The sequence below is a fragment of the Pezoporus occidentalis genome, unplaced genomic scaffold, assembly GCF_034315485.1.
Source record: "Pezoporus occidentalis ecotype Australia unplaced genomic scaffold, CSIRO_AGI_Poc_V1 ctg11, whole genome shotgun sequence".
Taxonomy (NCBI): domain Eukaryota; kingdom Metazoa; phylum Chordata; class Aves; order Psittaciformes; family Psittacidae; genus Pezoporus; species Pezoporus occidentalis.
Genome location: NW_026912886.1, coordinates 418,947 through 442,964, shown reverse-complemented (window position 1 = coordinate 442,964; position 24,018 = coordinate 418,947). Strand labels below are relative to the sequence as shown.

General features: G+C 41.4%; 1 protein-coding gene across 7 annotated transcripts in view; it reads left to right on the top strand.

The window, feature by feature from the left end:
- USP3 (ubiquitin specific peptidase 3) overlaps positions 1–24,018 on the top strand; it is a 79,674-nt gene that overhangs the window by 33,156 nt on the left and 22,500 nt on the right. Inside the window, exons 1-3 of one of the 7 annotated variants that reach the window (XM_062625960.1) lie at positions 4,357–4,702; positions 18,627–18,687; positions 20,999–21,130. In XM_062625960.1, the coding sequence (XP_062481944.1) occupies positions 4,612–4,702; positions 18,627–18,687; positions 20,999–21,130 (284 nt within the window). In that variant the 5' untranslated portion in view covers positions 4,357–4,611. The other 6 variants (XM_062625977.1, XM_062625940.1, XM_062625950.1 and 3 more) reach the window with 6 other exon arrangements.

Here is a 24,018-nt window from a genome sequence, read left to right as displayed (position 1 = left end):
AGGCTTGCTATTATCCTTTCTGAGTTGAGTGTTCAGTGCATCTGCCAATCTCATTCCACATATTCTGAGTTCACCACTTAGTAAAGAAGAAATGTGCTGTGGGGGAGATATTCTAGTTCTTCAGGGTAGCATTCATTCCACTCCTGCGGCATCCTCCCTTCTTTATTCCATGCGTTCCAATTTGTACAGCAAATGAGGAAGTCACCTAAGGCAACAATCTGCTTCACTTGATACACTGAGTGATGTTCATCTAGTGATTTTGAAGGAAGCCAAAGTCACATGAAAGATTTTGCTACTGCATTATTAGACCATATCATAATACATACATAAGGGAGGCAAGTTGATGCTTTTCAGGTATGTAAGACTACAGATTTTATTTTTGAGAAATACAGCAGAACTAAAGAACCCTCCAGGCAAACTTCCCTGCTGTAAATTGTTAGTATATGTGCAAAATACCAATTGAGTGCCAAATTTTAACTCTCATAATCTCAGATAGAGCCTATATGGATGACTACAAACAGCCCACAAGAGGATGTTGTGTAGAATATCTCTGTCGTAGTAGAGATGATTGTGCAGTATATTAAATAGAAATTTCTAATTTATAATGCTAATTCACAGGCTCCTGTTCAGCACTGATTGCACCCAGAATGAGCATGCTTGTAGGATTAATGTTAGTTATCATCTAAATCACTCTGCTCTGAGGAAGGATGGGAGCAAGAAATGGGACTCCAGTTCCAAATTAAGTGATTTGTACTCAAGAAATCTTACTGAAAAAGCAATCTGAAAGGGAAAATTATACCCAGAGCTTCTACTACAGTTTTCCTCTGCATTCAGCACGTAGGCCTCACTGCAAGCCACGTAAAACTGTCTCTGTAGTGGTGCCTTTGAGATACAAGTGCTCGTAGTGCATTATTAACTATTTTTCCATAGGCAAAGAGGCTGCATTACAGATACCCTTTTTTACACTGTGTTTGTGCATCCTCACACATGTGATAACTGCTTTGCATCATGACTCCCTAACAGATTGAATCATCCTTACTTAAGTATTTATATTGGCAACCAGAGGTAAAAAATGTAAAGGCTACCACATTTGCTGTGGGCATGGCAACTAAAATGAAGAAACATGCAAAAAAAGTGTCATTTGGGCAAAATAACACTGTTTAAAAAGTTTTGCTGAATGGTTGTCAACCTAACCATGAAAGGAGGAATAAAACTCTGTTATCATCTTGCAAAGGAATAAGGTATCACAGTGTGGATGGTTTTGACTTCTAAACATGCAACATCCGGGATGGTAAATGAAGGGCCTACCTTGGCAAGCTGACACCTTTTTATTTAGTAGTTTCTCACACCTAAATGCTGCCCAGTGTTGTAACTGGTGTCTGTCATTCTGGGAAATGCTGTGCTTGGCAGAGTTGTGCAGTCACTCCCAACCTCCTTGCAATCCCAAGCACCTTTTGTTCTTTTGTTATGGGGATCTTAATAACTCCACAGCAGGAGTGAAAGAACATTTTTGTTTGTGTGTAATATTGCAAGTTCAGTAGTCCCAGCTTAAAATAAAGATGGTAGATGATGGTCAAAAGCCTCTTAAATTAAACCAAAGTCATGGGGTTTCTTTGTTTAGAAGTCTGCAAGTTTGCAGACTTCTGGACTAAAAAGGGGACCTCATAAGACAAAGCAGTACATAGGCTTTGTATTGCTAACATTTCTGCAGATGTCTTTCTTCCATAAGCCACTGTGTTCATTGCAGTTTTGCTGCAATGCATCATGCCTTTTCATCTTCCTCTTCCCTTAAAGACACTACTCCCACCCCAGTCATCCTCGTTCCTATCTGCTACCCTATTCAGACTGTTACTCTGTTAAGTCCATGAGGTGCTTGGGGAAACAAGATGGCATCACCCATTGACTCTTACCTGATACTTGGGTCTAGTCCTGTCTTGCCAGAAGATACTCTTACAACATGGCTATGCTTAGAAAAACTGGTCTAATAGTAGGTATCATAGCTCTAATGAGTTCAGAACATCGCTTTTGGTAGAGATGTAGTTCGTGCAGGCAGGGGTTCAATTCCAGTGATTGCTCTTTTGAGACAGATCCTGGTTTACTTAGGAAAATAATTGGTTTTCCTCTCCATGTATATTGTATCAACTGTAAAGTCATGAATGGGAGTGCTAAAATTAAAGTAGATAATTAGAAGGATTTAAACATGTTTATTTACCATATTTAACCAGCTCTTTACTTTTAAAAAACTAAATGTACTGCTAACATAATGCACACAGTGAGATAAGAACTGACTGTTTTGGTTAAATTCTGGTTGCAAAATGCTACTGCGAGAAGGCCAAGTGACGCTGATAGGGAGGGGAGAATGAGAAGTACAGATCCAGTTGAGGTTTCTTTTTCATTGTTTGTGTGTAAGGATGGGTGGGGAATGACAAGAAAATTAAACATCTGCATTGGTTAGAAAAGACAGCAACTGCAGTCAAACTGCTGCTTTATTGTAATGTATGTCTTCATTATGCATTGTGGCAGAGAGTGGAGAAGAAACAAGGGAGCCCCATGTCTAATATATAAACATGCTAACACAACCACGTTTTTGCTCCTTAAACTTGTATAAGTAATTCCTAGATGTATGTCAAAGTAGTGATGTTAAGACTTGTTTGTTTTTTTGTTTTAAAACAGTGAAAACATTTCATTGTTTTAGAATTCTGTCCTCCAAATTAATTTTTGCTCTATTTGCATATTTGTTAGAAAATGATACAAATACAGACTTTGTGTAGAACCTGTAAAGTACATGCTGGGACTGTTACTTACGTGACAGATCAAATATGACAGGTTTGAAGGATGAGGGATATGTGAGGAAGCTCCATGGTTTTGTGTCAGGATAACATTTGCAACCATTTAATTCAGTTTCGTAATGATAAAGTGATTTTGCTTTTAACTACACAGCTGCACATACAAACTAACTCCAGTGAGTATAGTTGGTTTCTGGTGCTGTGGAGAATTGGATAGAAAATGTTCTGAATTTCCTCCCTTGTGTAAATAGTGTGAAAAAAGAACAGTGTTCTACCAAGGAGATTTGTCACACCGAGCCATCTTTCATATGAGTATTTCAAGTAGCTCATCAGAAAATCCATATAGACCTGTCAGTTTCTAAAATAATCTTCTGTGAAATAGTGCTGTGCCATGTGAAGTACATTGAGATAGATGCTTTTCGTGTCAACGTGCTGGTCACAGGCAAAACCAGTGGCAAAACTGTATTTCTCACAGTAGTTACAGTAAGGGAAAAGGCCTAACACTCCTAATATGCAGGAGTAGTCACAGTTCCTTAGGTTTAAAAAAATCCCCTCTTTTTCAGGTATTATCAGGAATTTCTGGTATTATGATCCCAACATTAAGCATGCACATTTCTGAGATATAGAATTGTTATTCTGTGTCTGGAAAACCTGTAATACAACATCTGTCCTTGTACTGCCACTTCACACAAAGGTCATGGTCACAGGGTGGGAAGTCCAGTAACAGGCTGAATTTGAGGCCAGGTAACTCTTTAAAGGCAAAGGCATTTGCAAGTAACCATCACAGACCCAAGGTTACTACGACATCCTGTTGTCTCTAGGAAGAAGTTAGACCACGGAGCGTTCTAAAACAGGGAGTGAACATATGCCATAGACCGTGCCTCTTCAGGGACAAATTGCTTGAGTACAGCATCTGCCTCGCTACAAACACACTTTATGTGGTCTCTCAGAGGCACAAAGCTGCCTGAGCTGCCGCCCGCGGTGGGACGGGACAGGACGTGCCTGCTCCGGGCAGCACCCGGCTCTGCGGTTCGTGCCCGCAGTAACTGAGGCAGAGTTTGGGCCTGGCACTGCATTTCGCGGCAGTCCCCAGCACAACTACAGGCCGGGCACAGCAGTCCTGAGGAGGACGGGAGCATTGGGACGCTCCCGGTGACCTGGCCGTGTGCGCTCGCAGCCAGACATCCACCCCCGTGTGCTGGGCTGCACCCCTAGAGCGTGACCGGCAGGTCGAGGAAGGGGATTCTCCCCCTCTGCTGCGCTCCGGCGAGACCCCCCCTGCAGTCCTCATCCAGCTCTGGGGCAGCAGCACAAGAGGGACGTGGAGCTGTCGGAGCGAGTCCAGAGGAGGCCGTGGAGATGCTGCGAGGGCTGGAGCAGCTCTGCTCTGGAGCCAGGCTGAGAGCGCTGGGCTGGGTCACCCCGCCGCAGGCCTCCTCTGGGCGGCCGCCGCCCTCCCGCCGGTCTGGTCGGCCCGGCGCGGGCCGTGCCTCAGCGCCCGCCGGGGCGGCCCGCCCTTCGCACGCGCCGGTCTCTGAGCAGGGACGGCGCGGCGCGGCCCTGCTCCGCCTCTTCTGGACGGGAAGCGGCGGCAGCGCGGAAAACCCGGCGGGCGGAGCGGCGGACGGGAGGCCGGCTCCGCGGAAAGCCCGGCGGGCGGCGGGAGGCGGGGTGAGGGAGCCGCCGGGCGCGGACGGGAGGGCGGCTGCCCGCAAAGCCCGGCGCGCGGATCGCGACGCTGTCCATAAAATGGCTGTTGTGCGCGGGGCGCCGCTGCTGTAGCGCCGCGAGGAACCGCCCGTCGCGCCCCACAGCCTCGCCCGCCATGGAGTGCCCCCATCTCGGCTCCAGTGTCTGCATCGCGCCCGACTCGGCCAAGTTCCCGCAGGGCTCGCCTTCCTCCTGGTGCTGCAGCGGTGAGTGCTCCCGCCGCGGCCTAGGCTGCGCCGGCCCTCCCGGCCTGAGGTGGCCCCGCGGCCCTCGCGCGGCGGGCGGGCGCTTCTCGCCGCCGCTCGGCCGCTCCTTTGTTTCCTGTGGCCGGTGAGGGCCTCGAGGGGGACCGCTGCCCGTCGGCGGGAGAGCGCCCTGCGGCCGGGGGAGGGCCTGGGGACTCGGGACTCGGGAGGGGGAGAGGCTCCCCGGCTCGCCGCGGGCCGCCCCGCGGGACCCCTCTGCCGGGCGGTGCGGGAGGACCGCCGCTGCGCCGCGCACCTCTCCTGCTCCTCGCGGAGCCGCCGCTACATGTCCCGGTGAGGGGGGTAGCCCGGGGGCATCAGCCCTGGTCCCTGTCCCAGCCTTGCTACGCAGTTTGTCCGTCGCGGGAGCGCGGCCGGCCGGCGTGAGCCGCAGACTTTGTCTCCGCCGGGGACCGGCGCCCCCCGCCCCGCCGGGCGCGGAGGAATGCGGGATCGTGGCTCCCGGCTCCTTTTGTCTGCCGGAGGAGCTGCGCGCTGAGCCCTGTCCTGGGGAAGCCTGGCTGCTGGGACCGGGAGGAGAGGAGCCGGTGGCTGCTGTGGGGTCCGTGTGTTTTGTAAATCGGTCTGAGATTACTTTGGTTTTTATAATGGGCATTTTTGAAAGGACTTTAGAGAGTGTAGTTGTGATTGGACTGCTGAGGCGGAAGGCAACGCTTGGGGCCCCCCTTGGAGCCAAGGAGCAGCTCAGTGAAGGTGGTCTAGCTCACCCACTCTGCGCTCTGGCTCGGGAGGAGTGTAGGGGCCATCTGGTTTTGGTACTTTGCTCGCTGATTTAATACCAATGTAAATGACAGTCTTCGAAATGTAGTTTCAAATGTGCTCAGTAGTGCCCCTCGTATGGTGCGTGGTCTGGTTTGTTAGAGGGCTTTCCCTTTAAAGGTGCTGTTCTGTGCAGACAACCTCCGATGGTTGCTGTAATTTTGTTGCGTCTTTTTGATGGCTGTAGCTTGTTATGAAAGTAGATGCAACTTAAGGAAGTAGTCCCCACTTACAGAAGCAGCGTGACTTGTGCCCTGGAGAGAAAGACTCATTTGGAAATGAGTGATCAGGGAGCACTGAAACGCTGGATATTGTAAGGTGTTCCTTTTTTTAAAGGAAAAATGGTTGTCTTTTGTCTCGCGGTGTCCGTGCTTTTGTGTAGGAAGGCTGCTGCTTACTTGAGTCCTTCCCTGATTGCAGTTTCCTGGAGCCAAGGTGTGGTAGTGCTACTGCTTCCTTTGGCAAAACCAGTTATTTTACTCTGTAATGCTTTTGATTTCAGAGGGAGTACACTTTACAGTGGAATAATGTGGAGAAATTATTAGAAGGAAAGGAGCATTACAGGAAAATTTGTTGTCCCTAATGTTTCTTACTCAATTTCAAGAAGTCTTAACTCTTGTTATCTTCAGAATATCAGTGGTAAGCAAAGTTGTCAACCAGAAGCATATGGTAGCTGGGAACCACCCTTCAGGGAGCTTTAAAAAGATAAAGGTGCCAAAACAAAATATATGCTCTGGTATTATAACTTTCCAACTTCAAGAACTAGCCAGAATGCAGCTCCAGGACCCTGTTAGGGGTGCTGGCTCTCAGCAAGTTCAGCTAGTAGAGCGAATTTTTCTTTGTTGTTCAGAGCTGTTTCTCCCAAACCGACACTTATCAGAAAAGCCAATTGCTGGGCAGGCAACTGATTTATTACAGCTGGAGGCAGGACGACGGTGCTGGACACTTTGGGGAACTGCACAGATTGATCGCAGCACTGTGTCTAGGGGAGTGCAGCTGTCTGTCTGCTGTGCTTTTTAGGAAATCCAAGCTAGTAAGTCAGACAGTACTCGCATAACCGTTGAAATCTTAACAAGTAGCTAGAGAAGAAGGTAGGTACATTGAATTTAAAACGTTCCAATGAACAGCCAGCAATTTCTTGTTGATTTAAAGCAAATGAAAACTGTTCTTTTTAAAGATAAATTTTGCATTTCTACTAGTCTAGTAAGAGTGCATCCCTTTTCAGATCCAGCTAGCAGTATGTGAGTATTGTTACGCGTACTCCCTAATGGTGTATAGACTACTGTCTCTTGTTGGTGTTCATTTTAATGAGACTGATTTTTTAAAGATATGTGATAGTGTTTTCTTTCAATTCACAATAAATACCATTTCTTATTTACTGGTTTTGCTGTAACTCGGTAACGTAAAATTAAAAGGAGAAAATTTCCCATGTATGAATTAATATACCTTAAAATTTAATGCATTTCCTATTCCTTTTGGTGCTGTTTTCTAAGGTTCTAAGTTATTTTTCTTGTTGGTATTGCCTCAGTTGGAGAAAAACATTTAGAAGGTAATTTTCTGTAGTCTGTAATTATAAGGCACCTCTTGTCAAGCACGTTGTCTTACAGTGACTCACAACTTGTCAGTCCTGCTCTGAGTTGCTGCTGACCTTTCCAGAAAAGGAGAGTAAGTGAAGATACTGATACAGGAAGCTTTCTGGCAGCCACCTGGTGTGCCAGTGAGAGCAAAACATCGCTGCAGAGTAGGGAGTTCTTAGTTCAGACTGCCAGGGGCTATTTTTGTCATTATCCTGCGATTTGAGGAGCTGGAGTTGTCACGCTGCCTGAGTAATGCATGGTGGCTAAGTACCTTTTCCTTCTCTCCACAAAACCTTGTGATTGTGCCAGTAACTTCACAAGGTATATATGGAGGCACTTCTGAATATTGTTAATTGATATTGAATATTGTGCCATTATAAAGTGGAGTGTTGTGTTTGATGCTGATACTTAGAAGCTAAGTTTACTGAAGCTCAGGAGCTGATTAGAGAAGCGTGTGCACCAGCCTGAATTGCTCTTTTGGCCTATGTAAGTTACCCTTGAAGCTACCTAGCAGAGTTGTTATAGAGGTCTGGTGATGAAGGAAGACTCTTTAAAAAAAAAAAGGCAGTAAGAGGAAGCAGTGAACAGTGTGTTGATCCAACTGTGAATGGGTTTGCTTCAAATTAAAGAGTAATGGTGTGCTCATTTTTATGTGTCTCTAGAACTTCTGTTTCTGTTGTGTAGTTCAGAAGTCTGTGAGTTTAAGGACCCCTGTTTAGAAAATGGCATGCTTCCCTCTGGTTATTTTATGCGGTCAAGTGTGCTCTGTACAGTAAGCAAGGCAGAAACTAGCATGCATTTGTTTTGAGGAGATTTAAGACTATCAAAAGCGAGCGCAGAATGTCTTTTGGCAGATCCAGAGGCAGGCGGTGGTTGTTGTTACTGGGTATTTAAAAGGAGGGGAGACAAGTGTATAAAGTAGAAGTTGTCCAGGAACTGAAAATGGTTTTTAATCAGTGCTGTCACATGAAACGCTGCATGCAGATGTCTGCGAACTCTGATTAGAGTGCAGTCTTCTCATGCACTCCAGTTTCTGAAAGTTCTGCTGAAGTTGGAAGCAGAGTAGTTGGAGGCGCTGGGAAGACTGGAGTGTCACAGGCTGCATCAGTTGATGTGTGTGATGTGCCACACCTTCGGCACTGTTGTGCAAATCATGTAATTATGAAAAGCACCCTGGAACAGCTCAGATGTGGTATTTCTCAACAACTTGTCATAGTCTCGTCAAACCACAAGGAGCCAGGCCTCACCTCAGAGAGACTGCAATCTTCCAAGCACACCTGAGCAAGTCTGGAGAGTTTTCCCAGCTTTTTTAGTGCATGGTTAAGGATTCATTGGTTGTTCTCAATGGGTGCATTGATTGTTCGATGTAGAATTTGAATTTACTTTTTTAGAAGAACAGCTGCAGGCAGGTAGGATTGTGTCTGCTGAAAGGAGGATTTGGTGGTTTGGGTTTGTTTTTTTTAAGGGGAATTAACTTCTGAGGTATATTTCAAGCTTGCTTTTCAGATCACTGTCAGTTGAATACTATTTCTTAAATAATGTAATGTTGTTAAATATTGAAGAGCAGCTCTGGCTGAGGACGGGTATTTCCTGCAGAAGCTAAATGTGTTTGGCTGGCATCTGTTTCTTGCATTCTAGCTGCTGTTGAGTAAGGTCTGTAACTTCACTGTTGGTCAGAAACATGTATCGTGGCATCTGCACATGACGTAGGGACCATAGGAAGTGCAGAGGAGAGCTCGCACCAGGAAGCTGTCTGAGGCCTAGTGAACCATGATTATGGTAGAGATCCACATGCTGAATTAATGCCTTTTTTTCTGTGTTTAAAGTAATTTAGTAAATTACTTGGGAAACTTGGTTCAGAATAACCCTGAACATCACCAAATGCTTTATTTATATGTGAGAGCAAATGTTTTCAGCTGAGTAGGAGAACTTTGATGAACATGACTGTACTGATAAGACTGCTTTCGATGTTTTTTCACTTTTTGGTTGTGTTTTCTCAGTTAAATCAGTCACGCTGTTCTCTTTTTGCTGGGGTAGGGAACAGCATTCTGCCAAAATTTTTTGGCACTGGACTCTTGCAGTCAGTGCCAGAACAAACATACTATAAAAGCTCAGGTACACAAACTTCGACCCTCTTTGCTTTCCCTTTAATCTCTCCTTGGTAGTTTCTTCATCTCTGTGACTGTCTCTCCATTTGCTTTCTCTTTTTTATTAATAGAGGTCCTAATTTTCTCTTGTATAGTTGATAGGATAAGGAGGCATTGTGGAAGTGGGAAGCAAACACAAATAGTGTGTGAAAGAGGCTCGTGTGTGCATGGCAGACTCTTGATTTATCCAGATTAGTGCAAATCTCATTACAGCTGGTTTAAATGTAATCAGGCTGATTCTCACCTGCCTTTCCCAAGACCTTGAAGATGTGCAGGTGTTAAAGGCACTATTCTTTAGTTTACTGATTGCTGCAAGGTGCTAAGGCCCACAGAGCTAGACCAGTTATGTTTTTGTCACACCTGTGTTTGGGATTCATAAAGTTTCAGACCCAGCTGGGAATGAAATTAAGTTTTGAGCCATTTCTCATTTGATCAGTGCTACTTATGTCATTTAGTAACTGCTTCATTTTTTAGCAAACACTCACTGCCTAGGTAAAATGTGGTTAAAGGCCATTAATTAGAATACTCCATGGAGGTTAGAAATCAGAAATCTACTTTTGAAAACTAGTTAAGGCTTTTCTGATTTATATTTTGAGATGATTAAAGGAAACAGTTTTTATTGTAGAGTGAATTAGAATTATAGCTGGTAAAATATTTACTGCTTTACTGTGTCCTTGTTATGGTGGGGGTAGTGTATGGTTTTGTATCCATAATGATTTTTTTCCTTAGTTGTAAGAGGGTGTTTTAAACTGTACGTGACATTTAACCATTAAGCAGTCTGAACTGCCAGCTCACCTCCCAGTCCTGCAAGCAGACAGCTTTTCAGCTTCCAAGTGGCATGTTACAGTCAGGCTTGGGGTGGGTGTAGGAGGTCCTTACCAACACCAAACAGACAGATACTGATTTTTCAAGGTAGTTTATAGGTCCATCATTTAGGATTCTGTGCGAATGTGAGCGTCTGACTGTCCATGGCCAAATGCAAGTGCATTTTCTCAAGATAGCCATGGCCCTTTTTGAACGTTTTTTTTCAACCTTCATTTCATAAGTTTTTTCATTTGATAATGTTCTTGTCCACTGAACACTTGATTTCTTTCTTCTTCTCAGGGATGCTTATTAACGTGTCTTTGCTAGTATTGGGGAAGTAGGAAGGAAATAGTGGGGACTGCAAATAGATAGATTAATTACTAGGTTATATAAAGAAAGCATGAAGTCGCCTTGCTGTCTTTCCCCTCTTTTCTCTCGCATTTCTAGCTTGAATGTTTTGACCTGCAACTGACCACTGACTCGGAAGGATTCCTTTCTTTAAGGGTTTAAAATCTACATTACACTGCTGGCTTTGCTGTGTTTTTTCTGGCTGCTGCTTGAAAATGAGTTTTTGCATGTCTCACTCTAACATAAAGATTCAGTAATGGATTTTTTCTTGGCATGCTACCACTGTAATGAGGAACAATATCTGTTTTCTTCTGAGGGCTAAAACCATGTAATTTTTAAATATATAAACATGTGTATGGGTGTATTTAAATTTGGTTATTAATCAGTTATCAAAGTGCCAAACAACTAGAAATTGGTTTTGGAATGTAAAGGAGAATTAATTTTTTTAAAAATGCTTTTTGGCCATGATTGTTTAGTAAAATAATGCATGTGCTCTTACTGTTGCTGTCAGGTAAGATGTGATTTATGTAGGATGTGCAGGAAGATCAATGGCTGACGTTTCTTAACCTGAAGTTTGAGTTGGCGTGTAGAAAGGCTAAATTACCAAAAAATATGGCAGTATTGTAGCCTGAAAGCTGACACCTATGTGTGTGGTTGGAATGCTAAGTGACCACCTTCTTTACCGTAAAAAAGCAGCAGCACAGCATGCTCTGGTGTCTTTGTGTATGGCTGCTGTAGGTGATCTTTTTGCACCTTCTCCCCCACCCCCCCTCGTTCGTTTAACCACTTCCTAGGGAGCTAATGGGTCTGTTGACACTGGTTGAAAGAAGTTTTTCTTACCTCCTTGTCTGCTTTTCCACTACTGGATTAAGAATATAGGCAAATAGAAAACACATGCATTTTCAACTTCAGAGTTTTCAGTGTGGAATTCTGGTTGCATAATCCAAATACCAAACTGTAAACCAGTGTGGCTGAGTGTAAGTGGGGAGGTGAATTACATGCAGATGAAGCTAATCACATTGTTCTCTGACAAACATTCTTCAGTGTTAGGAATGTGCTGGGGACTTCACTGACCTATTTGTTCTGTGAAAAACTGTTCACTTACCCGTGTTTTATATTCTTACTCAGTTGTTGTTCAATATGTCTGAATTATATATGATTTTCTCTTGAAATAGAGGGGTTCATTGTAACCATCTGTGAAATTTCTTATGTGAGACTGTGCAGTACTTTTATTTAGCGACAAAGAGGAGGAAACCACATGTACCATTACGCAAGAGTGCATATATTAGTTGATTTCATAAGTTCGCTCACTATCACAAAATGACTTGTTTGTTTTCTCAATAAAAGCTTAATCTTTCTGGTTTTGGCTGAAAGATAATAGCAGAAGAAATAACTTGTTTTTTTTTTCTGTAGCTCTGAGTGAGGGTTGCTTGTTTGTTTCTTTAAATGTTCTTCAGAGTCTATTTGAATTCTCGTACATTTGAATGTGTTTTGAGTCAGGCTAAGACTGATACCGTTGAGACTTCTATTCATTGTGCGGCTCTTTGTTACGAGGGTATGAAACACTGAAAGAATGGTTAACATTTTTGCATTGTTAGTAATGCTTACTAGGAAACTTGCTTCCTTGTGAATTCTCTTGCTTTGATTTAAATGTAATTTAAATTTGATCTTTTCTTTACTTTTTCCTCTAGTGCATGGGTGTTAGGTGATTTTAAAACAACATTTGAAATAGTGTAATTAAACCCTGTTTCCCTTTCTGTCTGGTTTCATTTTGACTAGGATGCTGTTTTTCTAGAAGAGGCAATAGGATGTCTAACAAAAGAAACTCATGTGAAATACTGTTAAATAGAATATTTAGTTTTCTAATATCAAACACTTTAGAACAAATACGGTCTATTTATGAACCTTTTGTAATGGGCTTTCCAGTAGGATAGAAAGGAGAGCTTTATGTGACATGAAGTTTGAAAACAAATTGGAATACTGTTTAAAACCTACAGAGTAAACCAGCTGGCTTGTACATAAGGTGAAGAACATGTTTCTAGTTTTCAAAGCCTGTAATGTTCTTTTTTCCTGTGTTCTCTGTCTAGAATGGGGCTTTAGCCCACTTGAAGGTTTAAAAAAATTACTCTTGTAACATTTGCTTCCCTTTCCAGTCACCTGGTTTTCATTATAGTTACTCATCTGGAACTGACTAGCCTTAAGTTCCTAAAACGCAGAGCAGATCCTTTTACCACATGTGTATGCAGTTTAAACACACCACTCCCCACCCCTCCCTGCCCAAAATAAAACCCCAAACAAAAAAAAACCCAAACTAAACCAAGAAAACCCCAAGCAGTCAACAACCACAGATGTTTAACGCAGTATGTAAGTTCTGGAACCTACTCCTAGATCGTAAAATACTGTTAGCGTTCTGCTTTGACTTAGTGCACTTCTGTGGATGTGAATGCTGGCTCTGGCTTGTCATTTTACCCACATGTTTAGTTGAGATGCTCATTTCAGTATTTTTGGTTCCTCCTGACTGTAAACAGACATTACAGTCAGTTAATACCAAAGCTTGCATGTATACTTGTGGCAACTGCCTTTTTTAAATACACAATTGAATGTGTAGTCAAAAACTGGGAACACGATCAGTTGTGTTATTAGTACATGAAAGCTTAGTATTAAGTAACTTGTATGGCAGTTAAGAAATTTTACATGCTGCCTGGGAAAGTACCGACTTACATTAGAGGACACCTATTATTTTTTTAGGCAAATAAAGTGGTTTTTTTTCAGTGCCAGAGTGTCCAGTTATGCATATATCTGGATGTCCTGCAGTCTTGACTGCTCTATGATGAGGAAGACTTCTGATTTTTGGCCTGATAAGCTGTTATATTGTAGATGCTGGTTTAAAACTGAGTTTATGGGCCAGAAGGAGAGTGCACATGGTTCTGTAATGTTGTGATTTGGACAGTTCGTTTGAATTGGGAAATCCTTGGTTTCAGTCTCCATTCTGATGACTGAATGTTTCATCTGGTAGATTTTGAATATAGAATATCAATATTCATTGCTGTGGAGACTACAGCTTAGGTAAAAGCTGTAAATGCCAGGCTTGCTGGAAGTCACGCTCTCTCTTGCGTTGTCTCACTGTTCCCCTGGATAACTACTTATTCATGGGAAGTGCCATATTTAACAGAAGGAATAGTCAGTCCTCCCTCAGCACTTAGTAGTCTAGCTGGAAGGTCTTTCAAGGGTAGGAGGTGTGTGCATTAAGTCTGAGGCATTCACATTATCTTGAACAAAAGGGGCTTGAACGGAGAAAACTCCTCAGCTGATTCATTCAGTCTTCAAATTGACTTTGTGTCTGCTATATGTGCCATGTGCTATATGTGCCCTGTATGTATGTGTTTGTCAACACGTACTTCTGTTTGTGGGATAATTTGCTCAGCACAGTATCAGTGCTGTATACCAGTGCAGCCACAACCTATGTAAATCTCACTCCTCGTGCAGACGCCAAGTACAGTTACAATGGCATTTTTCAGTTTAGCTCAGTATGGCTGGCCTGCTGTGTCAACAGGAATAGAACTGAAAAAATGGTCACTTAGTCCAAAGATGTGTCTGTGCTGGTCATTATGTCATTGTAATTTAACCATATAATTACACAGGGAAGATAGTTGTGTTGGTACAGCTCCTTTTGAGAACAAAGTCCAGGTAGTTTATAAAGGCTGTAAAGACTATTGGAGCTACATTAATGACACTAACCTTGTTTCCATCCAGTGTGCTCTTAACAGAAAGACCGAAGTATTGCTGTTATTGTGCTGATATTTTGTGGTCTTTGGTGATGTAATAAAGGACTATTTTAAAACTTGGATGTAAGCACAGTTTTGTAGCAGCTATGGCCTTAGGTCACCCGTGCTGCTGTGACAGTTGTTGCCAGTTTGCATTGATTACACAGCTGCATACTGCCAGATCTCTGGTGGGCACTGGAGCTTGCAGGTTTCTTAACTTGGCTGCCTTACAGAAACTGCTTCCCGTTTGTCCCTTCTTCTTCCTGCTGCTTTTTTCTTCTGCCAGTATCTAAATTATGAAGTGTGCTATCTAAACAAAACTATTGGTTTCACAGGTTGTTTGTATACTGTTATGTAGCTGTAACTTTCCTGCAGTGGAAATCTGCAGCTTTGTTCTGTAGGGAATACAGTGTTTGCCAGGAACAGTCATACTTCACAAGACTGCGCTTGGAGTCAGTTTTCAATAAGAAAATAAAAGGTCAAGATTCAGAAATATTATTTGAGTGATCGTGAGGGTGGGGTGATTGGGGCCCCCGTGATGGGAGTGCCAAACTGATTAGCCATATCTTGCTCATTCTACTTGGCATAACTTGATGAACATCATCAGGATGATTTACAGAAAGTGGAAGCTGGAGAGACATCTCTGTATGATCCCATAGTTACGTGTGAGTCTGTACATAGAATCATAGAATAGTTATGTTTGGGTGTTTAATTGTTTGCTCTCTTGGGGATGGATTGGTACACCTCTTAATTTACAGAGAGCTTTGTAGGATGTATAACAAATGAGTGTTCAGATTTCAGTTAGATAAATCATTCTGTAAAATACAGTATTTCCCCTTCATACTACATGATGCAAAATGATGTTTCTAAGTTTCTGAATGAGCTGATATTGATGTAAAATGGCAAATAACTTACTGCTTCAGATACCATTGCAGATTTGCTTTCCTTTTTCTTATGACATGTTAGTATCATTTTTGCCTGACCAGCTATTCTAAAAATAAAGCAAACTGGCAGTTGGTAACTGTTGCAGTAGATACTTCAGTTCAAGCTGAGAAAGCAGCCTGTATACCACTAAATAAGGTGTAACAGACAGATTAATATTATTTTTTAATGTGGTTAAGAAGTATGTTGAATGTAACCTTATTCCAAAGTAGGGGATACTAACGTAGTGCAACACTTCTCCTCTTTTTATAATAACAGTAACAAAAAACCAAACCCAACCCCCCCCAAATCCCAGTTGGAATGTCAATTATTGAGGGATGGCATAGGTACCTTTATAGATGGGTTTGAGAGTTTTTCCTCATGATTCAGTGTTAACTGTCTGACCTGAAAGTCCTCAACACTCAAATGTGTTTGAAGGGCCAGGTTCCAGTGCTGTGTAATGTGCTTTGAATTGAGAAGGGGTTTGGTATGGATCTGTCTCTTGTTTCTGGTCTACTTTTAAGCCTAGTGTTTTCATGTCAGTACCACATCTGAAAGGACTAACATGCACTTTCTTTACAGGTGAAGCCAAACTGTCTATGTTTAATTTAGATTATAAGCAGTTCAGGGCAGTGACTGCATTTTGGCTGTGCATTCCACGGTGCCTGTCCTTGTTAAAGTCCTGAGTAATGCCTGAAGTTCCTGGCCTAATTTAATGTATTAATAGTAAGGAACAGACAGTAACTGCTTCAAGACCTGAATTGAGGAATGCTTAGAGAGCTAAGCTTTGATGCAAGTATCTACTGAGCCAGCCTCAGAGAAATACAGAAAGCAATCTTCAGCAACCTTTAAAAAACAGATCAATTGTGTAATCTCTTGGAACAGAGCAACTGCAGGTCAGAAATTTAATACTGGCTTCTGTGTTTAATCTTAGTGGGAGTCACTTCCATGTTATTTGAGTTCTTTGTGGGAGGAGATGTTTGTGCAGAAGATAAACTACACATTGCTAATGTGATGCAATTGGAGCAAAGTTTTTCCTAAAAGTTAAAGCAAACAAATGAGCCATCTTTTCCTATTCCCTGATAGGAAAGATGGAAAATTTTAGTGGATGCTATTTTTTTTGGCATTGTGCAGAGCTGGTGGAATTGTTTGTTGCTTTGTGCAGACCTCTGCAGAATGAGCACTACTTGAGTATCATTTCACACTTGACAAGCAAGCAGTGCAGGTATTTAAAATGCTTGAATGTGAAATTGTAATAGCTTGGTACGTGGTGGAAAGGAAGAGTCTGCATTGTAATGCTTTGACCTCCTGGTTGTGAACCAGTTCTGCTCACAGATGATAACATAGTGAAAGCAAAAACATTATTTCAGAGTGGGAGATTTCTGCTGGGATTTTAATGCTAGAAAGACCATTTTGAGTTCCTGGCAAGGAAAGTGTAGAGTAGTGGTTTGTTCATGCAGCACTTAATCTGTGTTTAAGTGCATGAATGATTTTGGTTTCTGTTTCCTCTTTGTTAGTTTTTTTGTCATGCAGGAAAGTAAAATTGTATCAGGGTAGATGGGTGGTCTATATAGCCACCATAAGTGAAACATGGGCTATTTAGGGTCTTCCCCTCTTCTGTTTGCCAGTGCCAAATGTTGGTTTTCTCAACAGCATTTTGGTCAAATCAGACAAACTTCTTCCACTTTTCTAACTTGAAATGGAAGCCAGAACAGCTCTACCTAGCTGCCCTCCTGTCTGTCGCAAGAATATGGTCACAACAGTGGGAACTCACCAACTTTAGACATAGGAACATTTGGGTTTGGAAAACCAAACCCAGAAAACTGAGACATGTGAGAAAATGTGTTTCTCAAGTAAAATAATAATTGTAGCAGTTGAAGAAAACGGTTCTGGAGTCTTTAGTAAAGAGTTTCAAGTAATTGCTTCAAACAATATTTCTGTGGAATGTGCTTTTTTTTTCAGTGAACATAGCAAAATTCTTAGCTTAAAACATTCCTTGGATTGGGCCTGTGAATTGGAGTACAACAACTCTATGTAATAATGAATTCAGATCCAAACCCCAATTCCTCCAGAAGCAATACTAGCTAGTTCTGATTTTCTGTCTTATTTTTAAAAAAAAAGGCAAAATCTAATGGTGAAGTATATTAGCTCTTCCAAGCAGCTAAGCCAGTCTCTTCTCTTTGCCCCTTCTTCCCCCTGGCCTCACAGACCCTCATGGTTCTGAGGTCTTATTTTAACTCTGACTCTCTGACTGCTCCAAGAAGCAGTTAGTTGTAGTGTCTAGGAAAAATAGGTGTCATCGTACTCTCTGTATTTTTTTTTTTGATAATTGAAGTAATCTTTTCATGGTTTTCTGCCCTTGCAGAAGTGCACTTAGCATTTAATTCGTCTTTTCTCATATCAGTGGAGTATTTGAAAGTGCAATGCTATTTCTGTAAAATCTGTGTTAATGGATAGTTAACAATTTTACTTTGTTCAAATCTAAGCATTGTCTATCTCAGCATCCCTCCTTCAATGACATCATCCAGATTGGAATTCCTCTTAAAATTTGAGGTTTCAATATCAATTTAGCTGTAGCTCCAAAATTGTGATTGTTTATGAAGACGCATATAATTTTTATTGACTTGACTAATGGGAATTTTGCTCTACTTGCCTGTTTTACTGTGTTTGGTCTACGTGGGGTATATTGAGATTTTTGTTTCTAATCTGAATTTGCAGACTTTGCTGCCAGGTTGGGATAGGAGCTGGCCTCTGGCTTGGGATGGTGTCTCATCATTTTTTAGTATCTGTTGGTTTTTTTTTTTTCACTTTAAGCCCTTTAGATTCAAAACAACCATATTGAAGTTTTCTAGTTTTAGGAGATAGCTAAAAACCATAGATAACATCTTCTGATGTCTTAAGTGGATTGTGAAGCGCAGCACTGTGTTAGCATTATAGCCTTTCAGCTTCTTGTGCATGACTGAAAGGGCAAAATCTTTATGGATAAAGCCTTTACCAGCACTGCAGCGTAGGAATACGTATTGTATAAATGGTGTGTATTAGCATGCATTGCACAGTAATTTATTCTGTGTGCATCTCATCAGATTGACAGGCTTTCTAGCAATGCCTCTTTCAAATGCCTTCTTGTAGAACAAGTTTTATGAAAAGAAGTGCTGTGGCCTTATTAAAACATAAAGGGTTTTGTACTTTACCAGTGGTTTTGCTACTTGTGCTTCTGATATTTGTGTTGTATTTCAAACTCAAGCATAGCTCTCGTGGATGCAATGCAAACAAAATGGTATTTTTTGCATGGAAAGTTAACAGGTAAATGTATCGCTGGCAACTAGAACCTGAGCCAGGAGAAGGCTCATGTGCTTTCCTGTCAATAGCTCTGCAGTCTGTTAGTTTAGTCCCTAATAGAGGTTAATGAACATGGCTGACTATTTTATATAACTGTGCTGCTAAGGTGGAGTCAGCAAAGCTATTGATAGCACTCAGCATGCATTATACAACTGTAGTATTGGAGCCAATTCATTTGACACTCTTTTTTTTTAATCTTTTACAGTGTGCCGGTCAAATAAAAGCCCGTGGGTCTGTCTGACGTGCTCCAGTGTCCATTGTGGAAGGTGGGTACGAAGTGTTAGTGTGCAGATCTTTTAACCAGACCTTTATCTTTTTCCTTTGTTGTTTGACTCTGAGGGCCTTCATTCAGAATTTTCCTGAATGCCGTATAATTCCCTGAAATAAACCTTTTATGATCTCATGTAACGTTATGTTTATACTAATCACACTTCTTTGTTACCTTATGAGAGTCCAGTGGTGATAATCAACATGATTTTTTTCCCCAGAAGAAAAGTGGATGGTGAATGTGATTGTTCAACTCAAAAAGAGCCTGGAGAACTGCTACTGCAGTGTGTTATTGTCTAGCTCAATTCTGTAAAAGATGTTTCTATTGTAATAAGATAAAACCAGTGAGAATTCTTGGAAGCCCACAAACGCAGAGTTGGCACATCTTATTTTTGGGAAAACAACAACTATCCAGCTTAGACAGAAAATGCCTTAAATGTACTGTAGTGTAGTTTTGGCACAAAGTTACTGCCATACCGTAAATGGAGTAGCTACTCTCCAAGTTCCTTCAGAGTACTCTTGTGTTTTGTCTGTATTAGTTGAAGTACAATGGAAGAATTTGTAGAGAACTGATAAAGTCAGTTCTGTTATTTCTGTGTCAGGATGATTGTAGAAAACTGGCTGCTACATACCTGTTTGAGATGCGCGTGTGAATGAGAATGCAGCTAATGCTGATGTTCAGACAGAAGCTGAGATGTGAACTTTTCGTCTGTGCTGGTGCACTGTTAATCTGGAAAAGCAGCATTAAGTTTAGAGACATTGTCTTTTAAAGGAGATTGAATAAACTCCAGGTTTTGTTTCTTTCATCACAACTCCCCCTTTCCTTGATCACAACTTCCCCTCTTTTTTCATTTTTCCAGCACAGACAATGATTTTCTCTTAATTTCTTTTCTAAATCTGCACTTAGACCTATGAGAGGGGGTGCTGCTTCATGGTATGTGACGTATGAAGTGAATAGTTTGGAATGTTTTACTTTTTACTAACTAAAAAAAGAAACAACATCACTGACCACTTACAACCTTTCTGCCGTGCAATTAGACTTTGAGTCAGTTATTGGTGCTGTTTGTTTTGACTTTTCAAGCTGCTCCCGTCCTTACAATGGAAAATAAGGAATGACACGCATGTAATACACCTTGTAATGGGATCCCTTTTGATCGTGAAATCACATGGAATATTCTTCTGTTCAGATAATGTTTGAGATCAAAGGAAGAAGAATAGGGCTTTTTAGGTTTTCGCTTGAGGTGCATCCTCTGGGTTAGTTATTTGGGAGCGTTATTGACTGTGTTACAGCAGCAGAGCATTTCTGGTGGGAGCAGAGCTTTCTAAACCTGGCATTTGCACTGATAGGCAGAAAAGCCAACTCCTGCAGTGCAACTGTCTCATCTGGGTTATGACATAGAGGCTGTGGGATTGTGCCAGCACAGCAGTGTTGGTAGCCCTGTGGCTTCAGTGCCTTAATCAGCACAGGTGCATTAGCAGAGCTGTTTACACCTGCATGTGAGAACAAGTGTAGAACACAAAGACCTTCGTCTGGAGCATGTACAGAGTTCCTGTCCATTAGTATTACTGAGTTCAACAAGAAAGAAATGGGGGAGAAGGGAATTGCCTAAGGTATGGCCATGCACTCCTGTGTGTCTGTGATTTTCATCTGATTCTTGGGGTTATTGCATCTCTACACTTTTTTTATTAAAGATGCTTAATTTTCTGGATCTCAGTTTTTGAGCATGACAGTGCTCACTGTGTCAGCAGAAGAGTTGTAGGATTTTAGATTTCCTTTTCAGTTAATGTGACTTTTCAAATTCTTGAACTTCATAAAATACAGAATGCTCTAATATTAAATTGTGCTGTAGAATGGGAAAGCTTAAAATAGATGTGATTTCATACAGGGGTCAGCAGAACTGTATAAGGATCTCAAGCATGATGAGTGCTGTGTGGAAAATAAAGTAGAACCATAAGAAAGGTAGATGGGAAAGCAATATGGAGAACTAACCGCATTAAAGCTATGGAAAAAGGGATTGTGAAGTTGCATCAGTTTGTTAAGGGTCCAGATCCCAGGGTTTGGTACAAGGATGCCAGACTGTGGTTGCTGTGAAGAAGCTGGAAAGATTAATTTTGACACTGTGGGAGAGTAAAGGGGTAAAAAGCTAGAAAATGTAACCAGAGTTTTCACACAGGTGAATTGCCTGTTTTAATGTCTGTGTAAATATTGGGTGTTTATTAGGCTGCTTATTTTCCCCTTATTTTCTATGAATGTCGGTTAAGTAACTGTTTAAAAGTACAAGACTTATGTTTGGTTTTCATTTATTTTAGATATGTGAATGGCCATGCAAAAAAGCATTATGAAGATGCACAGATTCCTATGACCCATCATAAGAAAACAGAAAAACAAGAGAAGGTTCAGCATACTGTGTGTATGGATTGCAGTAGTTACAGTACATACTGGTAAGGGTTTAAACGCTGTGATTTGACAACATTTTTACATCCTGAAGGTGAAAACTGCTGTGAAGTATATGGTATTACACACATTTTTGAGCACTTCATTTCTTGATTTCCAGACCTGGTTGTTTAAAAACGGTTATGAAATAACCTTCTGCTTTTGCAAGTGTGTTGTAGCACTGGTTACAGCTAAACCCCTGCATTTCAAATGGTTCAGCAGACAGTTTTTGAAATAAATGCTATTTATGTGGTTTGGAGTTGCTTCTGTTTGCTTTTGGGCATATTTAATTGCAAAAGCTGCTGCTTGGTTGTAGTTAACTCTTTCCATCAAATGGCCTTTTATATATCCTTTATTTGTCAGAATGTCAGCAAGTAATACTCTGTAGTTCCTCCCCAAGAGATGTGACCTTGAGGTGTGTATGGGTGTGTTGTGTTTGTTGTTTTTTTTTTTCTGGTATTGTTTTCTGTCTTCACTCCAGAAAAAAAGGCTTCTTTCTATTGGAGATTTAATGCAACCTGTATGAGTTTAAGAAAGTGATGGATCGTGTTGGGAAGCAACATCAAATCTCTGGCAAGATTAAGTAGCAGAATCACAGAAGTGGTTCATTCTAGCAGTTTCTTAGATTGGGGTATGAGCACTATTTATGGAGATTTAATAGTTAGACTGGTAATATTGGGTTCCTTATCTTCCTTGTTCCTTGGAAAGCAAAGGCTGGAAGACTGTTGGAATCAGTGCTTTTGTGCATTCGTCATCTTCCATCTTCTTCATCCTATAGCAAAACTGTTGACAGCTACTTCCCGTTTCCTGTTAGCTTCATGGTTTACAATGTATGTCATTACTTGTGTGGTGTAGCAGTGCAGGATTGGAGCAGGGCAAACCTTGGTGGAAAGCGTGTTATGGTCTTGTAAAATGATGGAGTGTATAGCTCCACTGATGGGTATCTTTTGTGTACTTCATCAGGGAAAAATCTGTTTGCTGAAGTTTGGGAATCTAGATTTATGAGGAATATTTCTTTAAAGTGTTTTTAGCCCCTTCAAGTAAAATCACAGTTAAGTGGTCTCACCTGAAGACATTTCGTTTGGAGCAACTCAGGAATTACTCAGATGGTGCTCTCAGCTGTATGGATGTTAAGCATAGAAGAAAGGTTTGAGTAGCTTTGTGATGTATGGAGATTTTGCTTCTATTTGTATTTTATTTAGATGACCATTTTTATCTGCTCCTATGTGAAAACATAAGATTTTTTTCCAAGTGATGTATATGCGCAGGTTAACAGCATTGAAGCAGCTGTGGGAAGCTAATTCCACTTTCTAATGCTGTTAACAACTGAGTTCTGTGCTGTGGCTTTTTGTTTTGTTTGAAATATGACCTATCTTGTAGTCACTCTGAAGGTAGTAATGTGTGGAGGAGTCTTAGCAGGGTATTTGAAGTCTTGATTGCATCTCCATTTACTATGACAAATAGTATGGCCAACTTGCTGAGGCTTGATGAGTTACACTAGCAGGTCAGAGTACCCAGCCAGCCGTATCCCAAACATGACACGGGTATTGCAGAATGACAGCCAAACTAAGAACTACAGGATCTGTTACTGAAAGAAACTATGCTTGTGAAGAAAGGTAGGCCTACATTTAGGAAGCCCACTGATGTTTCACGGCATATCTGTGGTAGGGCAGATGAGAAGCAGTTTAGCATGTGATGTCTTTTCTGCTGTAATCTAAGTAGAAGGCTGAGTCATCTATGGATGAACTGGAACTAATTGTAGAGAGCTTTGCCTTGGGGAATTCCTGTTGTGTATAATTCACTATCAAATTATAACTCTTCTGTGAAGCTGAACAGGTTTTAAAAGCAGTGTATGTTTGCTTACAATTAGGCTTTTTAAAATTATTTTTTATTTTTTTCCCTAGCTGGTCATCAGAAAAAGATACCTGGATTTGTCATTGCACCCAGTTTGTTCAGTGGAAGTGAGCTTGAATGCGTAAAGATGAAGCAGAAAGGATTCTGACCAACTTCTGCCCCTTTATTTCAGACAGTACAGTGTGGGCTGCTATCAAACAGTGCTTGCCAGTTAAAGCAAATAGTTGGGTGAATTCAGGTAGTGACTTGCTACTGTGGAGATTGAATTTTGAGATGTTTTACTTGGTAGCTGCTTCATTTTCTATAGGAATCCAGTAGGTGGTATGTTTATGCAATGATGTTTCTTTGGAGTAAACTTTTAAAAGATTAGTGTTTTATGCTAGCATTTACAATAATTTGGACATTCAAGTAAATACTATTCTAACACTTAATTGAATTTTACTTCTACTGTAAAAACAAGGGAGGTATTTTGATGTAGTGCTGGCTTTTACACTTTTCTTTGCAGTTTTGTTAACCACACAGAGTTGAGTAGAATGCCCTTGTTAATTGCCCGTGTTCCTTAGCTTGCATGATAGTAGCAGTGAACAGGCCTTTTGGGCTGTTTTCTAAGCAGAAGGCATTTAATCCTTAGATTTTTTACTTGGCCGTGTCATAAACTTTCATGCAGTCATGATAGCACAGCCTGGGGTTTGCCTTAGCTGTTCTTGTCAGTCCAAGGGGAAGAAATCCTATGTGACTGTTAAAGCTACTGAGGTTTATTGAATATTGTTTCTAGTTTGCATGCAATCTTGCTGTAAACCAAAGCCAGATAAAGCCATCTGCTGTAACTCTATTTCAGCCTGGAAGGCTAGGTGTGTAGGGCTAGGTGTGTATGTTTTCTTTGAAGACAAGCTTTCAACATAGCTTTGCAAGGAAAATGTTTCGGTTCCGGTAAGACATGGTTAATTTCTGTATTGTTAATCTGAGATAAGGTATTTATTGTATTTATGAATTTGGTAATGTTTTGAAAAATAGAGTCATGCTTGAGATACCATCGAGTATT